At 42.1% G+C, this 20,549-nt stretch overlaps 1 protein-coding gene across 4 annotated transcripts in view; it reads left to right on the top strand.

Annotated features, from left to right (window-relative positions):
• vcl (vinculin) overlaps nt 1-20,549 on the top strand; it is a 107,100-nt gene that overhangs the window by 71,909 nt on the left and 14,642 nt on the right. For 2 of the 4 annotated variants that reach the window (XM_033012643.1, XM_033012644.1), the window contains 7 exons: nt 474-602; nt 6,286-6,435; nt 8,824-8,932; nt 12,925-13,227; nt 13,932-14,056; nt 16,441-16,626; nt 20,262-20,495. In XM_033012643.1, coding sequence (XP_032868534.1) covers nt 474-602; nt 6,286-6,435; nt 8,824-8,932; nt 12,925-13,227; nt 13,932-14,056; nt 16,441-16,626; nt 20,262-20,495 — 1,236 coding nt within the window. The remainder of the gene's footprint in view (nt 1-473; nt 603-6,285; nt 6,436-8,823; nt 8,933-12,924; nt 13,228-13,931; nt 14,057-16,440; nt 16,627-20,261; nt 20,496-20,549) is intronic. The other 2 variants (XM_033012645.1, XM_033012646.1) reach the window with 1 other exon arrangement.

The raw sequence follows: 20,549 nt of genomic DNA on the forward strand, positions 1-20,549 counted from the left end.
CACTGTGTAGATTAAATGATGCAGTTCATGTGCTGTTCATCCACATTATTGTAATTTTAAGGATTGGTTCCTGTAATACTCATTATTGTTCCAAAATGTCATCTTCTCCAGAAATTCTGTTCTGCATCATCCTACACATTTAGCATCTCATCCTATTGTCACACTGAAGCAGATTTTTGGACTTATTGCATTCAAACATATTCAAAATATAATTTACTTGGTTAGTCTTCTCCAGAAATACATCATGTTGCATAATTTATTTAATTTCCCACATTTTTTTCTGCTCTAAATGACATATTTGCAAAACAATGTATTATTGCTTTTCTGTCCCAAGAAACTTATTAACCTTGAGGTTTTGTTGTCCTGTTCCTTGCAGACTCATGCAATGTTAATTTGCACAAGGCTCATTTTATATGTTAGTCCATGCATGTTCTTTAAGATGAATGCTAACACTCTTGTTTTTTCCAATATAGGATCTAAAAGGCAAAATGCAAGAAGTCATGACTCAAGAAGTATCTGATGTTTTTAGTGATACAACTACTCCAATTAAGTTGCTTGCTGTGGCAGCCACGTCTCCCCAGGATGCACCAAATAGGGAAGAGGTAATGGGTTTATGGATGCTTTACCCAAGTCCTGTTTAATGCAAGAGTTGGTGTAATCTAACAAAGTTACTTACATTTAGGAGGCCATGAAAATGAATACTAAGTTCATAAGTGATAGGAGCAGAATTAGGCCATTCGTTCCATCTATCCCGCCATTCAATCATGGCTGATCTATCTTTCCCTCTTAAACCCATTTTCCTGCCTTCTCCCCATGACACCCATACTAATCAAGAATTTATCTATCTATGTCTTAAAAATACCCATTGATTTGGCCTCCACAACCTTCTGTGGCAATGAATTCCACAGATTCACCACACTCTGGCTAAAGAAATTCCTCCTCGTCTCCTTCCTAAAGGAACGTCCTTTCATTCTGAGGCTGTGATGTCTGGTCCGAGACTCTCCCACTAGTGGAAACATCCTCTCCACATCTGCTCGATCTAGGTCTTTCACTATTCAGTAAATTTCAATGAGGTTCCCTCATCCTTTTAAACTCCAGCGAGTAGAGGGCCTTGTCGTCAAACGCTTATCATATGTTAACCCACTCATTGCTGAATGTTATATTTTCTTTACAGTTCTTAGAAGGATCATATTTTCTTGGCAATAATTAGGGCCTGATATTTTTGTAGAAGTGATCTGGTGATTCAACTCCACAGTTTCATCAAATGGTCAGGAGAATCCCCGGTTGTAGTTTAAATGTAAACTAGAGAAATAGGGTAGAAGCCCATGTTTAGTGAAAAACAACTTGAAAACTCATGTTAAGTGTGGGTAAAGGTTAGAACAGAATAATTTGGAAAAATGATACTGCTCCAATTTTGGGTTGTTAAATTTAAGAACTGGGCTTTAATATACCAATTTAGATGAATTAAAGGTTCCTCCCAAAACCGTGTAAGTCAGTAGCACAACAGAAATTGTATTGCACTGGAGGGTGGCTAATGTTGTACTTTGATTTAAGAATAGTACAAGGACAAGCCAGCAAGTACAAGCTAGTGACCCAAACAGTGGTTGGAGAGTTACTGGAGTGGATTCTGAGAGACAGAATGTACCTGCACTTGAAAAGAGGGGACTGACTAGGGATAAGTCAGCATGGCTTTGAGTGTGAGAGAGAGAGAGATTTCATAATTTTTTTTTTTTTTTTCATTCTTTTTTTTAATTTTTAGTAGAAGTAAGTACAATAATATGGTACCATATGTACCTAGTTTATATTGGCATGTTACAATTCATGTACAGCTTCTTATTATTTTTATTTTAAAAATAAAAAGGAGACAGAAAAGGAATAGAAAAGAAATAGAAAAGTGTGTGATATCAGAAAGTGAGAAAAGGAAAATGAGAAAAGAAAGAAAATGAAGAGAAAAGAAGCAGAGGTAGAAAGCAGAAGAATAAAGGAGAGATAGCTATTTGTTATTCTTGACCACCATTCACCCAGTCCTGAAACGGGTCGTTTCTACGTTTGTATTGCACCATATGCTTCCAAGAAGTCGACAAATGGAGACCGAGCGGAGGTAATTTTGTGAAAATTTCAAAGATTTCGCTCCAAAATTTGTGTAAGATTTCATAATCTAACAAAAACATACATAAATAAACTTCAGATACACTAACAGAAATAAACATGAACATACTTAAATTTAAAAAATTCATTACATCCCTAAATGATCGGTAAAAATTTCTAAATGACGTGGGTGAATGAGGGACTGTACCTGCACGCCAGGAAGCACAGACAGGACTGATGGAGACCGTGCATGCACCTGTACTCAAGTGAGTCACTTAATGATACATGAATCCGTCATGTACACCTCCTACTGACCACTTATGGCTTTTCTCACTGGCGCCGTATAGACGTCGCTAAATATGACGTTGCTAATTATGCAAAATGGACGTAGCTAAATATGCCGTATGTGTATAATAAAATTACGAATATGAAATTAAACACAAAAATGACTCACAAATGCATTTACATATGATAAGCCTATTTATCACTATTTTTCTCTGAACCCCTTGTGACCTCTCGCGGAACCCTAGCGTTCCAGGGAACCCCAGTTGAGAAATGCTGCTCTGAACCTTTCCTATACATGTACCTTCCAAATCCCTTTTCCATGTTGTACTGGTACCTGCCTCAACTACCTCTGACAATTGATTTCATATACCCATCACGCTCTGAAAAAATATCAAAAATATCAGGATCTGATTTTTGCAAAGAAAATATGATCCTTCTAAGAACTGCAAAGAAAATATAACACTCGGGAAGTAGTGGGTTAACATATGATGAGCGTTTTTACGACAATGGGCCTCTCCTCGTTGGAGTTTAGAAGGATGAGGGGGTACCTCATTGAAACTTGTCTGTGTGAAAAGGTTTCCCTCAGGTTCCTATTAAATCTTTCCCCACTCACCTTAAACCTATGTCCCCTGGTTCTTTTTTTCCTGTATTCGAGGTAAAAGACTGTTAATTTCCGCTATCTGTTCCCTTCATGATCTTATACACCTCTATTAGCTCAACCCTCGGCCTCCTGTGCTCCAAGAAACAAAGGCCAAGCCTGCCTAAACTCTCTGTAGATCAGGCCCTCAATTCTAGTGACATCCATATAAATCTTCTCTACCCTCCTTCCAGCTTAACAACGTCTTTCATATAGAAGGGTGGCCAGAACTGAACGCTGTGCTCCAAATACGGCCACAGCATTGTCCTGTACAACAATAATATAACATACCAACTTCTATACTCAATATTGGTGAAGGCCAATGTACAGATATCCTTCTTGATCACCCTATCGACCTGTGACATGCCTTTCAAAGACCAATGTAGCTGTACGAGATCTCTCAGCTTTATGATACTCCCTGGTGCCCTGACATTCATTGTGAAGGTCCTGCCCTGGTTTGATTGTGATTTTGACGAGGCAATGAAAAGGATTGACAAGGCCAGGGCAATGGGTAATGTATGTTGCATATATGAATTTTCGCAAGGTTTCTGCATGGTCGACTGATCACAATACTTCAAATGCGGCCTGACCAGCGCCTTATAGAGCCTCAGCATTATATCCCAGTTTTTGTATTCTAGTATTCTTGAAATAAATGCAAGCATTGCGTTTGCTTTCCTTACTACTGATTCGACTTGCAAAATAATTTTTTGGTAATGCTGCACCACCACTCCCAAGTCCCTTTTCTGGATCCTCCGATTTCTGGATTCTCTCCCCATTTAGAAAATAGTCTATGCCTTTATTCCTACTACCAAATTGCATGACTCCACACTTTTTAACATTATATTCCATCTGCCACTTCTCTGCCCACTCTCTCAACCTGTCCAAGTCATTCTGCATAGTCCCTGCTTTCTCTACACTACCTGCTCCTCCACCTATTTTCGTATCATCGGGAAACTTGGCTATAAAGCCTTCAATTCCCTCATCCAAATCCTTAATATACAACGTGAAGAGTAGCGGCCCTAGCACCGAACCCTGCAGAACTCCTTAGGAAGGATGTCATGAAGCTGGAAAGGAAGCGGAAAAGATTCACAAGGATATTACAGGGACTGGAAGGCTTGAGTTATAGGTAGAGACTAAACAGGCTGGGACTTTTCTCCCTTGGATGTGGGAGGTTGAGAGGTGATATTCATATACATAGACATATCGGTATCAGAGGTTATGTGGAGAAGGCAGGAGAATGGGGTTAGGAGGGAGAGATAGATCAGCCATGATTGAATGGCATAGTTGACTTGATGGGTTAAATGGCCTAATTCTGCTCCTTTCATTTGATATCTTATGATATACATATACATAGAAGTGTTTCAAACGTCTTTGCAGAAAGCAGACGAGGGGGAGATGGGAAGATGTGGCGAGTGATGGGGTCACGTTGGAAGTGGCGAAAATGACGGAGGACTATTTGTTGTATGTGACGGCTAGTGGGGTGGAAGGTGAGGACTAGGGGGACTCTGCCCTTGTTCCGAGTGGGGGGATGGGGAGAGAGAGCAGTGTTGCGGGGTATTGAAGAGACCCTGGTGAGAGCCTCATCTATGGTAGGGGAGGGGAACCCCCGTTCCCTGAAGAATGAGGACATTTCCGATGCCCTGGTGTGGAACATCTCATCCTGGGAGCAGATGCGGCATAGACTGAGGAATTGGGAGTAGGGGATGGAGTCCTTGCAGGAAGCAGGGTGGGAAGAAGTGTAGTCTAGATAGCCATGGGAGTCAGAGAGTATATAGTGGATGTCAGTCAAAAGTCTATCACCTGCGATGGAGATAGTGAGGTCAAGAAATGGTAGGGACGTGTCGGAAATGGTCCAGGTGTATTTGAGTGCCGGATGGAAGTTAGTGGCAAAATTTATGAAGTTAGTGAGTTGTGTGTGGGTGCAGGAGGTAGCACCAATGCAATCGTTGATGTAGCGGAGGTAGAGGTCGGGGATGGGGCCCTGGTAAGTCTTGAACAAGGATTGTTCGACGTACCCTACAAAGAGGCAGGCGTAACTGGGGCCCATGCGTGTGCCCATAGCTGCGCCTTGTGTTTGGAGGAAATGGGAGGAGTCAAACGAAAAGTTATTGAGGGTAAGGACCAGCTCCGCTAGGCGGAGGAGAGTATCAGTGGACGGGTATTGGTTGGTTCTCCGGTCGAGGAAGTACCGGAGGCCTTTGAGACCATCCTGGTGGGGGATGGAGGTGTAGAGTGACTGGACGTCCATGGTGAAGATGAGGGGATGGGGGCCTAGAGAATGGAATGTGCCGAGACGACGGAGAGTGTCTGAGGTGTCTTGAACATAGGTCGGTAGGGATTTAACCAGGGGGGATAGGATGGAGTCAAGGTATGTGGAAATGTTCTGTAGGGCACGAATAGGCAGAGACAATGGGTCTACCGGGACAGTCAGGTTTGTGGATTTTGGGGAGAAGGTAAAATCGGGCCGTGCGGGGCTGGGGAACGATGAGGTTGGAGGCTTGGGGGGGGGGGGGGGGGAGGGCAGGGAGTCGGAGTTGATGAAGTCAGTGATGGTGCTAGAGATAGTGGCCTGGTGCTCGTCAGTGGGGTCATGGTCCAGGGGTAGGTAGGAGGAGGTATCCGAGAGTTGGCGTGTGGCCTCAGCTTTGTAGAGATCGACATGCCAGACTACCACGGCACCTCCCTTGTCGGCGGGTTTGATAACCCAGTCTGGGTTGTTGCGGAGTGAGTCGATGGCAGTACGTTCAGGGGGGGAGAGATTGGAGTGAGACAGGGGAGTGGAGAAGTTGAGGCGATTGATGTCCCGCCGGCAGTTTTGAAGCCGGAAGACCGTGAGGGGGGGTTCACGAGGAAGGGGTCCGTTGGAGACGGGACAAGGGATCAACAGTGGGGGGCAGGGGGCAGTTTTGAATAAAAAGTTCTAAAGCCAGAATGGTGTAGATAAGGTGGATGGTCATGGTTTTTTCCCATTATATTTTACACGATAAAGTAGTTTGACCTGTAGAAGCAGCAACGTTTACTTTGCGATTCAGAGATTAATGTGGATCTTTAAAGCAGAAAAACAAACTGCAGGAAAAAATTCAATGGGTCTGACAGCATCATGAATTAATGAATAGGTTTATTAGCCAAGTATTCACATACCAGGAATTTGCCTTTGTGCTGCACCCAAGCAAAGAGTTGTCTATGTTGTGGGTGCAATCCAATATCAGGATTGGATCTTTACAGTTAGTTTGTAATTAATAGATGTAAAACCTGAATTGTGTTTGCTTTTGCAGGTGTTTGAGGGGAGGGCTGGTTATTTTGAGAATCATGCTGCCAAACTGGGTGCTACAGCAGAAAAAGCTGCTGCTGTTGGATCTGCAAACAAGAGCACCGTAGAAGGTATACGGACGGCTGTGAAGTCTGCTCGCGAGTTAACGCCACAGGTACTTTCTGTCATACCCGCAATCAGAATTTTTTTTTTTTAAGGTGTCCTTAAAAATCTCTTTCTATAACTTTCATTCCGCACACATTTAAACCCAAGTATTTTGGTTACGTTTTAGATACCAGTTTCATAACTTGAAATACAAAATCTCAATATGTATGCCAAAAAAGTTGCTCGTGGAACTTGGGAGCATCTGTGGAAGGGAATGAACAGACGACATTTCAAGTTGGGACCCTTCGTCTGACTAAATTTGAGTCTGAAGAAGAGCCTTGAACTGTACTGTCAATGGTCCATTTCTCTTCACAGATGCTGCCTGATTTGCTGAGTTCCCCCAACACTTTTTCTTGCTCAAGATTCCAGAGTCTGCAGTCTCTTGAATGGCTTGAATGCCATCACCTACTACACGGCAAAATCAGGAAGCAGCTCAAATGTCAGCAAAGCATCACTCCCTGATGAGCTCAATGCGTTTTACACACGCTTTGATGGGGAGAACACTGATGTGTCTTCCCGAGCCCCCATTCGCCATGATGGTTTTCAGTCACAGAGTCCGACGTCAGAAGATCCTTCAGGGGGGTGAACCCTCGGAAAGCGCCTGGACCTGATGGCATACACGGTCGTATTCTAAAAGCCTGTACGGACCAACTGGCTGGAGCTTTTACGGATATTTTCAACCTGAGGTCTGAGGTTCTCACCTGCCTTAAAAGGGCATCAATAATACCGGTGCCCAAGAAGAGAAAGGTGACGTATCGACCAGTGGCACTAACGTCTGTGGTGATGAAGTGCTTTGAAAGGTTGATCATGGCGCATATCAACTCCTACCTCGACAAGAACCTCGACCCACTGCAGTTCGCTTACCGCCATAACAGATCAACGGTGGATGCGATCTCACTGGCTCTCCACTCCGGTCTGAATCACTTGGACAACAAAAACTCATATGTCAGGCTGTTATTCATCGATTACAGCTCGGCATTTAATACCATCATCGCCTCCAAGCTGGTTACCAAGCTCTAGGATCTGGATCTCTGCGCATCCCTCTACAATTGGATCCTCGACTTCCCCATCCACAGACCACAGTCCGTATTGGAGGAAATGTGTCATCCTCGATAACAATCAGCATGGGAGCACCTCAAGGCTGCGTGCTCAGCCCTCTGCTTTATACTAATGACTGCATAGCCGGACATAGTGCAAACTCCATCATCAAGTTTGCCGATGACAACACTGTTGTGGGACAAATCACTGATGGGGACGAGTCAGAGTATAGAAGTGAGATCGACCGATTGACCAAATGGTGCCATCACAATAACCTGGCTCTCAACAACAGCAAAACCAAGGAACTGATTGTGGATTTTGGAAGGGGTAGGATAGGGACCCACAATCCCGTTTATATCAACGGGACGATGGTGGGAAGGGTCAAGAACTTCAAATTCCTGGGCGTGCACATTTCTGAAGATCTTTCTTGGTCTCGGTACACTAATGCAATTATAAAGAAAGCACATCAGCGCCTCTACTTCCTGAGAAGGCTATGGAGAGTCAGCATGTCAAGGAGGACTCTCTTGAACTTCTACAGGTGCACAGTAGAGAGCATGCTGACTGGTTGCATCGTGCCTTGGTTCGGCAATTTGAGCGTCCAGGAGCAGAAAAGGATGCAGAAAGTTGTGACCACTGCCCAGTCCATCATCAGCTCTGACCTCCCCACCATCGAAGGGATCTATCGCAGTCGCTGCCTCAAAAAGGCTGGCAACATCATCAAGGACCCACACCATCCTGGCCACGCACTCATTTCTCCGCGACCATCAGGCAGAACGTACAGGAGCCTGAAATCTGTTACATCCAGGTTCAGGAACAGCTTCTTCCCCACAGCCTTCAGGCTATTAAACTTGCCAACAAACAGACTCTGAACTGTAACAGCCTATTGCACTTTATCTGCTTATTTATGTGTATATTGAACTGAACTGTTCTGTATTTTTGCTTACAATATTCTGTTGCGCTGCAGCAAGCAAGAATTTCATTCTCCTTTCTGGGACGCATGACAATAAATTCTCTTGACTTGACTCTTGTAGCTCTATGTATGTTGTGATCCTAGATTTTGACCCAAGTGCTCAATTAACTATACTTTTAGCACTTTGTCTGTGTAACAGCTTGTATGCAAAGGATGCTGAACAATGGATGATGATGATGTCATTAACCTGTTTAAATTATTTTTATTGTATTTTCTTTTTATCCAAAAATTGCAAGTCAAATGGCTTCAGATATCACAGGGATGTCATCAGCAATAAAACTTAAGAATGCTCTGAAAGGAAAGAGTATGTTGCAGAAATATCCAAACTAAATTCTTCCCTAGATTAAAAATCTACCAAATGTTCACTCTGTTACTGACTTCCTTGTACAGGTGGTTTCAGCTGCTCGTATCCTGTTGAGAAACCCTGATAACCAGGCTGCCTATGAACACTTTGAAACCATGAAGAACCAGTGGATTGATAATGTTGAGAAAATGACTGGTAAGTAGAGGTTTTTCGTTACATGGACTGCAAAATTCCAGTGAGTAGAGTCAAACAGCATGGAAACAGTAAAACAGCATGGAAACAGGCCTTTTTGCCCAATTTGTCCATGCTGACCAAGATGGTCAGTCCACACTTGTCTGCATTTGGCCCCTCTATATACTTTAAAAACTGTGTGTGTGCGTGCGCGCGCCTTGGGCCCCTCGTCGAAAACCAGATGCAAAAACGCGGAGATTTTTATAAATTCGCTAGGGATTGACCTTATGCGTTCAGCAATCCACTCCTTGGTCAATTATTGCCCCAGATTTTGAATAAAATTGATCACAAAACTCACTTTTTAAAAAAAATAATCGCCGCTTGAGCTGCTGACGTCACAATGCCCACATTCCCACCAATCGAGGCCCACCTGCCTCCAGGCCCCGCCCCCCGCCGCTGTGGACTAAAGCCCCGCGCCCAGCCCAAGTACGCTCACGCCACGCCTCTCGCATCTAATATATCAGGACCCATAAGAAAACAATCTTGTGTATATGTTTTCATGTAATCTCGACGTTGAAAATATCTAAAAAAAAATTGGCATTCAAATCATATTTCTCCTGCAGTTCTTGAAAAGAGGAGAGAGTCCTCTTCTGATAGAGGTCTCCCACAGTATTGATTCCCTGATTCTTCCATTGAGCAAACACCACATCTAAAGTAGACGGTTTAAAAGAGAGATTATTTGCAATGGGAAGAAGGAGAGACATGTTTCTCAATTTAAGACTGAGTTTCAGCTGTTTCCAGACACGGATAGTACTATGTATTATCGGGTTTTGCTCATACGTTGACTTATTCAGATGTATTGGAGATAGGAGAATCGAGTCTTTACAAAAAGGCAAACAATTTTCCCTCTCCATTTTTAACCAATTTACATGTTGACATATATTGTCCAACCGGAAAGTTGTATTTTTAATATTAGTTGCCCAGTAGTAAAAGAGAAAGTTAGGTAGAGCTAATCCTCCGTTTTCTTTGGATTTGCACAAATGTCTTTTGTGTATTCGGTGGGTTTTGTGGTCCCAAATAAAGTTAGTAACAATAGAGTCAATTTTTTTGAAAAAGCTTTTAGGGAGATATATCGGGATTGATCGAAATAAGTATAAAAGTTGCGGAAGGAAGATCATCTTTATGGCATTTAATCCACCAAGAAGGGAAATAGGAAGTGTTTTCCAAAATTGGATATACGTATACAGTTTAGTAATTAATGGTGGGAAGTTTGTTTTAAACAAAGAGGAGTACTTTATAGTCACGTAAATTCCAAAATGTTTGAACTTTTCAGTAACAATTCTGAAGGGAAACTGTTGGAGTTGAGAAGGGTCTTGTTCTTTTATTGGCATGATTTCACTTTTATTCCATTTAATTCTGTATCCAGAAAAGGAACCAATTTGTTCTATAAGAATCTTATGATAATTAAAGGAATAATATAATAGTCTACTTTTCTTTTAATTTTGTTCTATAAGAAACTAGGTTATTAAATGTAAGTAAAGTAAACAGTGCAGATTTGAGGCTATAGTGGCTCTGGTGAGTTGGGAAATTACATTTGGGTATAAGGGGATGATCAGCCATGATCACATTGAATGGCGGTGCTGGCTCGAAGGGCTGAATGGCCTATTGCATCTATTGTCTATTGACACAACAAACAGCAGCTTGCATTTAAAGAATCAGTACTTCATTATTTCCCACTATTTGGGAAAATATGTCAAACAGACAGAAATAAATAATCAAATCTTAACTGACAAAATAACAAAGATATAAGTAGATGAAAGGTAATATCAGAAAAGGCCTAAAATAGAGCAGCAAGCCGCAAGTTTCCGAATTCAATGATGGATGATATCCAGGGTGTTGATATGGGGAATTAAGGCAATATATGAGCATAGGAAATGTTAGAAATTCAAAATATGAAACAAAAATAGACTGACTTTTTCAAGAGGTGTGCATATTGGAAAATATTTAGTTAATACGGATTCCCTGCAGAAATGGGAAATATTAGATTGGGAATTAAACATAACATGGGCAGGGAAATTTCACAGACAAATTGTGTCTGTCTTAGCAGAAGACAACGGTGGGGAAAGTGGATCCTGAGAGATCGAGGAGCCTTCCTACGTGCTTGCATGCTTCATATTAACATTGAAAAGACTCTCAGGTCCCGCTGAATACAACATTTTCCCACTATTTGGGAAAATAATCTTCCTCTCTTTTCCATCCTAAGTGACTGATGTCATTTTCCCACATTATATTCCAGTAAGACACGTTATATCCCCTGAGGTCTCTTTGCACCCACTTTACTGCCCACATTAGCTTTGGACCATCAGAAAATCTGAATATTCCTGTTTAATACTCTCTTGCAGTACAGGTACACAACCTTTTATCCGAAAGCCTTGGGACCAGACACTTCTCGGATTTCGGAATTTTTCGGATTTCGGAATGGAAGATTTTTAGCGTAGATTAGGTAGGTAGCGCGGGCGGCTTGAACAGTCTGGAGCGGCTGCCTCCTCCCCGGAGACCGGGGAATCATTGTAAATCATTGCTTAAATGTTAGTCAGTTCGTTTGGAGGGATTTTATGTGGTGGGGGGGGGGTGAAGGGGGAAACTTTAATTCTTAGTCCCCTACCTGGTCGGAGAGGCGGGGAGCGGGCAATGCCTTACCGGGTCGTCGTGCAGTAAGCTCCGGAGCGCTGTGGCCGCCGACTCCCAACATCGCGGAGCTGGGGCTGCGGGCGTCCGGCCGCGGGCGGCGCCGGTTGGAGCTCCGACCCCGGCGAACTCTACCCCTGGCTGCGCGGCGCTCCAAATCCAGCGCGGCCCGCGGCCGGACGCCCGCAGACCCAGCTCCGCAATGTTGGGAGTCGGCGGCCACAGCGCTCCGGAGCTTACTGCACGGCGACCCGGTAAGGCATTGCCCGCTCCCCGCCTCTCCGACCAGGTAGGGGACTAAGAATTAAAGTTTCCCCCTTCACACCCCCCCAAACTAACTGACTAACATTTAAGCAATGATTTATAGATGTTTAAGTGTCTCCCCGGTCTCCAGGGAGGAGGCAGCCGCTACAGTAGTGCAGACCTGGGTTGACCGTGGGTCGTTTCGGGTCAAGTTTGGCGGCAAACGCGAGCTTTGGTGTGCAGACAACATCCTGGAAAAAATGTCCGGTTTTCATAGCTTTTCGGTTTCCGGAACCTGGGATAAAAGGTTGTGCACCTGTACCTTATTGATGATCTTATGTAAGTCCCCAGCCATGTGTTCCCCTTGTCTATTTTGCTGATAGCAAAATCAGTTATCTTTGCCAGATTAGTTATGCATGATTAACATTTCATAAGCCCTGGTGACTGCCCAATTATATTACTGTTGTCCAACTGCTCTATTTCTGATATTCCTCCATATCTGTTATGTAGGGGAAATTAACGTAGTTACATAAATCACATTTTTCTCCCTAATTTCCATTTTTCACACACCTTAACATTTCTTGGCATAGCTACTATATGCTGTAAAAATGAGTGTTATGAAAGTTGCATTATCTGTGCTGTCATAATGATATATACATTTCCTTACTTTGTCATATTCTCTAAATTACAGGATTCAATCTAAATCAACTCTAACCCAACATTGATCTGAAATTACAATGATTAAGAAGTGGATTTCATGCATCTTTTGCTATTATTATTCCCTGTCCTCGGTTTCGTGACTTATTCAGTAGTTCCGTGTATCTCTGGTGAATGATCAGCTTCCTATCACTTGCTGATGTTTCCATTCAATATCTCCCAGCAACTGTACGAGAGTGCCCTCTTGCGAACCTGTGCTTTCCCCATTCAGCAATAGTGACATTAGGAGGTCACCAGTGTCCCTAATTACATGGTGCCCAGAATGATGGATTTCACCTTTTTTGTATGAGAATTAAAAGTCTTACATTTAGAACTGTTTATCGGCTGAATGATTATGATGCTGGATAAACATGTCATTCATCCTGCAGGTTTAGTCGATGAAGCTATTGATACCAGATCCTTACTGGATGCCTCTGAGGAAGCCATCAAGAAAGATATCGACAAATGCAAAGTAGCAATGGCCAATGTACAGCCTCAAATGCTAGTCGCAGGAGCAACAAGCATTGCTCGTCGGGCAAACAGAATTCTTTTGGTTGCTAAAAGGGAAGTTGAAAACTCAGAAGACCCAAAATTTCGTGAATCGGTAAAGGCAGCATCTGATGAACTAAGCAAAACGATCTCACCCATGGTAATGGATGCTAAAGCTGTAGCTGGAAACATTTCAGATCCTGGTAAGGCACGGTCGTATTTCATCTCTTACTCTGCACTTGACCAGATGTTTGAAAGGGGCTTCCTTGTAATAAGGATAGACACAAAATACTGGAGTAACTCAGCGGGACAGGCAGCAAGAGTTCAAGAGAGAGTTTTATTGTCATGTGTCCCTGATAGAACAATGAAATTCTTGCTCTGCTTTAGCACACCAGAACATAGTAGGCACGAATACAGAACAGATCAGCCTCACTGAGGCTCAAATGACAATAAATTGTATTGTATTGTATTGTATTGTTGTACATCACAGGAACAGGCCCTTCATTCCACTACTTGTCATATACGATGCAAGGTTAAAGTTATCTCCTCTACCTGCATGGGATTCATATCTGTTAGGTAAATACATTGACTTTGCAAAGATCGACTTAAAAAAGAATTTCTACTCAGCCTAGTAGATTTCCCAATTGGTCATGAGTTTAAATTGAGCAATAAAATTAACAAACCATGAGGGGGATAAGTTTTTTTTAATGTATTTTTTTTTCTCATAATTTTATTTGCATCCATGAAGCAGTTTTGTACATTGATAAAAATTGTAATGTAGTTTCCCTATTGATGGGATTAGATTTTGCAGTTTTTGTTCAATGATTTATCAATTTATGTTTGGCTTAAGTATTTAAAAAGAGTCTATTCAAAGCATTGTTCAATAATCTATGCTTCTGACTTGTAGGACTGCAGAAAAGCTTCTTGGATTCTGGATATCGAATTCTAAGTGCTGTAGCTACTGTTCGAGAAGTTTTCCAGCCTCAGGAGCCAGACTTCCCTCCACCACCGCCTGATCTGGATCAGCTTCAGGTTTGTGTATTTTTGATACAATCTTTTAATTGGACTACGAACAAACCCAGATTATATTAATAAACAGGTAAAATACCCATAATTTTACACAATATCCAAATTGCCAACAGAATTTTTAAATTACGTTGTGAATTTTTGTGGAAAGAATGCATTACTGCTTTCGTATGATTTTAATAATTATCCTTGAGATGAAACCTTGCAAATGAGTGAGTTGTCACAAAATGCTGAACTCAGCGGGTCAGGCAGCATCTCTGGAGAGAAAGAATGGGTGGCATTTCGGGTCGACACCTTTCAGTCTGAAGAAGGGTCTCGACCCAAAACGTTACCTATTCCTTCTCTCCAGAGATGCTGCTTGTTCCGCTGAGTTACTCCAGCATTTTGTGTCTATCTTCGGTTTAAACTAGCATCTGCAGTTCCCTTCTACACAATGAGTGAGTAGTATTGTATTGCTGTTTTCACAGCAATAAAGTTTAGTGCATAATCTTTTTGTTAAATATTGATAACAATTAGTTGAAAAGATATTTAATATCTTTAAGATATTTATTACGAAGATAGAGTCAGTGTGGAAACAGGTCCTTCGGCCCATGGCGACCAACAAGCCCCATCTACACTAGTTCTACCTACCTGTGTTTGGCCCATAATCCCTCTAAATCTTTCCTATCCATATACGTGTCTAAATTTTTCTTAAACATTGCGATAGTACCTGCCTCAATTGCCTCCTCCACCAGCTCATTCCTTATATCCGCCACCCTTTGTGTAACAAAAGTAACCCCTCGGGTTCCTATTAAATCTTTCCCCTTCTCGTCTTAAACCTATTCCCTCTGGTTCTTGCTTCCCCTACTCTATTCCTCTTATGATTTTGTACACCTCTATAAGATCACACCTCATTCTCCTGTGCTCCAAGGAATAAAGCCGTAGCCCACTCAACCTGTCCCTGTGGCTAAGGCCCTCGAGTATAGGCAACATCCTCGTAAATCTTCTCTGCACCCTTTTCAGCTTGACATTTTCCCATAACATGGTGACCAAAATTGCACACAATTCTCTATATGTGACCTCACCAACGTCTTCGATAACTGCACCTAGGTCAATGTACCTAAAACCTTTTGGACCACGCTACCTACTTGTGACACTACTTTCAAGGAAATATAGCCCTGCACTACTAGATCCCTCTGCTGTACAACCCTCTCTAGAGCTTTGTCATTCACAGTGCAGGTCCTGTCCTGTGTCGATGAAGTGGATGGGGAATTGGACAAGCTAATATAAGCTATAATAAAATGTTAGAGTTTAAATCCAGCTAAATTCATTCATTTATTTGAACCTCTTAAAAGATCTGCTGATGCTGTGTACATCATGCAACTTCTATCATACGTGCAATATTGTATTCTTCAAATAAGGCTACTAAATTTGTTGTGCCATGTTGACACAGACACAAGCAGCAGACACATCCAGTTACCTTGACAATTGTGTGTAGGCAGTGTATCATTGCAGTGTATCAGCAATGTTAATGTTGGTCACAGAGCTGTGGTGGCAGCATTAATCACTGGTGTATTACTGTGGTGTATCACTAATGTGTCACTGTGGTGTATCACTATTAATCATTGGTGTATCCATAAGTCTGTAAGTTCAATGCTTGCAGTCAGAAAGGGAGCAGTAACAGCCAACTGTGAGGCAAACAGACAGTGCAGAAGTGGATACGCTCGCATTACCTTTTGGGTAATTGTGGGAGTTATGACGGCTTGAGGGACTACAGCCAGCTCTGAGTATACACTGTCACAAATGGCTCGTTTGCACAGATGAAGAAAGACAAGTGAGAGATGGTCGGTGTTGGAAAGTTTAGCAGTTAGGGAAACAGACAGGTATTTCTGTGGCCACAGGTGTGACTCCAGGATGTTGTTGAAAATCATAAATAAACGCTACTATTCAAGAAAGGATTTAGAACCAAAAATAGGAACCTCTAGAGCAGTTATCTTCATATTTGTTATGGGAAATTACTTGAATCTTTTGGTTGCTAAAATTGCGAATTTTGTCTGTTGGAAACTAGCACAGTCGTACTGTTTAATCATAGGAGACATGTATTTGGTAGACAAATCCTTTCGCCAGAGCACAGTTTACATTTGAATGACATTTGCAGATTTTCTTCACTTTGCACAAAATTATATATCTGAATTTCCATGGAAATACGTTTCCTTTTATAAAATGAACATAAAAATGAACCTTAATGGTACTTTGTGCATTCCCTACAGGTAATTAAATAGTAAGTTTTATACCACAATGGGTTTGATTAAAAATTTTGCTTTCAATTATTTAAAAAAAAACTGGAAATAATTAAATTATTAAAGAGGAATTGCAAAGAAAATTGGACAATTCATTCTGCTGTTTTTCAGCTGAATGATGAACCTGCTCCTCCTAAACCACCGCTTCCTGAGGGTCAGGTTCCACCACCAAGGCCACCTCCTCCTGATGAAAAAGATGAGGAATTCCCTGAAATGAAAGCCGGGGAAGTTGTAAATCAGCCGATGATGGAGTCAGCTCGGCAGTTGCACGATGAAGCCAGGAAGTGGTCAAGCAAGGTGAGATCTTTATTAGTCCTTAAAATCGTGCACTATCAGATTTTTCGTGATTTGGGAGCGCAGATATCAACCTTTGTTCTTTGTATGTCTGTTTAAATTTGTCACATTAATTTTGTTGACTTCTATGTGAAGCTCAATCAATTTCAATTTAAATGTTGCTTGAAATTGAAATAATTATTTCCTTTGTAATCTTTTGATCCTTCTAAAGTTAAATGTTTTAAGAGTATACTAACTTACTGCAATATATAATTTGTGAGTCAATCATTTTGGTGCGGATTGCATATGGAAAACCTAAAAAAGAATATGTGGTTACTGAACATGGAAATCACATTTAATAATCCAGTGCAGCAGTGACTAAACCAGCCAATACATTGATTATTTTATTTGAAATGGATGTGTAAGAAAACAGTTCCCATTGTAGGCCATGTTACTTGAACATTTCAATTTAATATGTCACTTCACATGTCGACCAAAACACACATCGGTGATTCCAGTATTTCTCAACATCCAGTAGTGGTTTAGGTGAGAATACAAGGGACAATTTGTTAGTACTTGACTTATTCTTGCAAACTACACTGATACTGAATCATGTATTGCATAAAAATATAACATCCAATTTGTTCAGTGTGAAATTGATGACCTGTGCTTTAATACTGTCGGCAAGTGTTGAAAATTAAATCGTATACATTTTTCATCTAAGAGCATTTTGACGTTTCCTTGGAAGAACTGCAACGTTAGATGGCTTCAGACATAAGCAAGACTTTCTACACTGTACCAGTTCATTGGAAAGCTTGAACCTGTTGGCTAATGGTTATTGGGAGCCGGTGTTAGGTCATCTATGTCCAAATTGAACAGACAGCACCAGTTATTGGGTCTATAAAACATCGGTATTGTAATTTTCTGACCATTTAGCTTTGACTGTTTTATGTAAACATTTGAAACCTTTTGAAAGTGAGATCTTCAAATCTTCCACCACCTCGTGCAACCACCTGCCTACAATTGTTCACCTTTTTGTTAACATTCACCTTACACATTCGATGTTGTAAGATTTGCTGGAAGATGCCAAGAAATTCTGAATCTTGAAAGAAAAATGTTTGAATATTTTTACACAATGTGAATTTAGACCCAATGAGGAAAATTAACTTTTTGTGCTTTAAAAAATAATTTAGAATCGAAAATATGTTCAATTTTACAAGAAAATCTGCTTAAGTAAACAAATGGCGAAAGAGTGCATTTTTTCTCTTTCCCTTTTCTAGCCTGTTCTGTACTATTTTTGTGCATATTGCGATCTTTCTTGACAAGACGTGAAAGATAAAACTTTATTTTTTGTGTGTTTAAAGTAATTAGCTTAATTTGGAATGCAACTTATCTGCTTTGAAAAGTATGTTAAAGTGTAGGTGGGTTGCATAGCAGAACGTGAGAAAGAATGCTCAGCTATCAGGTAGAAGCAAGAAATCCTAAACTGGGACCGTCCTTGGTATTCTGTAGAGACAAAACCTAGCTAAGGTTTGTATGGATGTGATGAAGGTGAAAGATGGACTTCAAGTTGAAAATTGTGATTGAGATGAGCTGGAAGATCCAGGCTGGAGCAGCCAAAGGCATTCATGTTGGGTCTGCAAATAGAACCTCTGCCGTGGGGAATGCTGACAGTAGCAAACCTTGAAGCGCTAATCAACATTTAGAGGTTCTGCAAAGCCAGCTCCCCAATCATCGAGTTGAATTTAATTAGTAATATTTGGCTTGGGGCATGTGAATGTTAATTAGGTGGGATTCATTTTAGCACGGTAATTAAATCTGCAGTCAGGCTTGGGTTACTCAGTGGTGGCTGGAAGTAAGGAGGAGGGGTAAGAAATGCATTAAATGTAAGCTGTTTCTTACAATTGCTGATGTTAAATGTGAGAACAAGGGTTTAAGTGAAGGAACATCTTTGTTGAATTGTAACACGTTGGTCGGTTCCCATCAGGCACAGAACTCGCTATCAAAATATGGAGGGGACTGGGTGGACAGTTTTTTGGCTGCCGCACGTGCATGCGCACACTCACACACACATGCGCAAGGCTTCGGAGGCTCAATCCAGCGCTAAATGCAGCTCAACTCTGCCTATCTCGCCGGGTTAACGTACAAGCCCTGACTGGACTGACGGGACACCAGCGCTGCTTTTCCACGCTGGCCATATATCCCACAAGCCCAGGCAGGTTCACCTGGTGGGACAGGCAGAGTTGAGCTGGGTTTAGCGCTGCTTCTCTGCGCTGGCTGTGGGCCTGGGGGTACAGCTCGCGTCTGACTCCTGACCTCTCTGGCCACCCGTGGAGAGGGGAGCACTCGGGTGGGGACGGGACAGCGCCGGAGAGCCGGCCGGGATCGATCCTGGCTGCGGATGAGGCGCAGGTCTGTGCCACGTCTCCCTTCTCCAATCACCGCACTCAATCCTCAGTCCCACCCTCCCCCCCCACTCCTCCCTCCTCCAATCATCGTGTGAATCATCATGTCCCGCCCCCATTGCCTGCTAACCGACGTCTCTCTCGTCCAATCGATCAGCCCTCGATCAGCCGTCCTACCTCCACGGTAAGCGGAGATTTTAAAATCCGGATGACAAAAACTTGGGGGGGATGTCCCCCACCTCTCAAAACATGGTGGGGGGACGTGTCCCCTCTGGCCCCCCGGGTTTTCCGCCCCTGGTTCCCATTGCACCAATTGAAAACATTCAGGTGCCCTGGCCAACCTTCACCCCTCAACCAAAATCAAAAAAACAGATCTAATCATTACTGTATTTTTATTGCAAAAGTTTTCTTTGTGAACTGGCTGCCAGACTCTGTTATTTACTGGAGATGTCGGAAACTGCAGATGCTAGTATCTTGGACAAAACAATGCTGGAGGAACTTGGTGGGTCAGGCAGCATATGTGGAGGGAATGGTCAGAAAGTGTTTCGGATCGGGGCGCCTGAAGAACGGTACCGGCCTGAAATAGTTTCTGTCCATTCTCTCCACAGATGCTGCCCAACCCACTGAGTTCTTTCAGTACTTTGTTGTTTTCCTGCTTTACTGCATTGACTACACCTTAGATTGGCCTTAGATTGCTTAGGGATGAATGAGAGCATGAGAGGTGCTGAATAAATCTGAGTCTCGGATTCTTGCATTGACTTTGGTCTTTTGTGTTTCTATTTCCTATTGTTTACTTTTATTATCTTGTGGTATGTCTTATCTTGTGAAATTCCTTTCATTGCCAGCACACTGTCTCGCATCCCATTGCTTTTCGATATCCTAACTTCTATCTACCTTTGCATTCTGTTTCCTATTGGGTTTATGTCAGCTGATCCTGTTCTCTTTTTTGTGTTCAGTGTTTGTGCAAATGGTCAAACCAGTGAGTGTACAAGATTTTTTTTTCTGTGGGATTTCTGGGGAAAAGTCTTTCCTTTGAGCATGATTCATCTGTTTTTTTCAAAATGTTCACTCACAAATTAAACAACCATCTCTTTTTCCCTTACTAAATTTCCTAGGTACTTTTTTTTGTCCTTTACAGAATGAAAAGATACCTAATTGCTAAAATAGCTCCATCCATATCCTCTTTCCTTCTCCTGTCTTTTCTACTAACTCTCTCACTGTCTTTCCATCCTCCTGCACATGGTACCATTACAGCCTGATGTGACTGATGAGGCAAGTGAAGCACTTGAGGCTGATGTAGATGTGTATGATGATGATGATGCTGATGATGACGATGACGATGATGATGTTGAGTTGACTCTTCCCTCTGACAATGAAGATGATTACGAGCCTGAGTTACTTTTAATGCCTACAAATCAGCCAGTTAATCAGCCAATGCTGGCTGCAGCTCAGTCTTTGCATCGAGAAGCAAGAAAATGGTCTAGTAAGGTACTCTTCAGTTTTTCCCAATGGCAGTTCATTCGTTTGCATCCGATCTTTCAA

This window comes from Amblyraja radiata, chromosome 37, assembly GCF_010909765.2.
Source record: "Amblyraja radiata isolate CabotCenter1 chromosome 37, sAmbRad1.1.pri, whole genome shotgun sequence".
In the NCBI taxonomy this organism is placed as follows: domain Eukaryota; kingdom Metazoa; phylum Chordata; class Chondrichthyes; order Rajiformes; family Rajidae; genus Amblyraja; species Amblyraja radiata.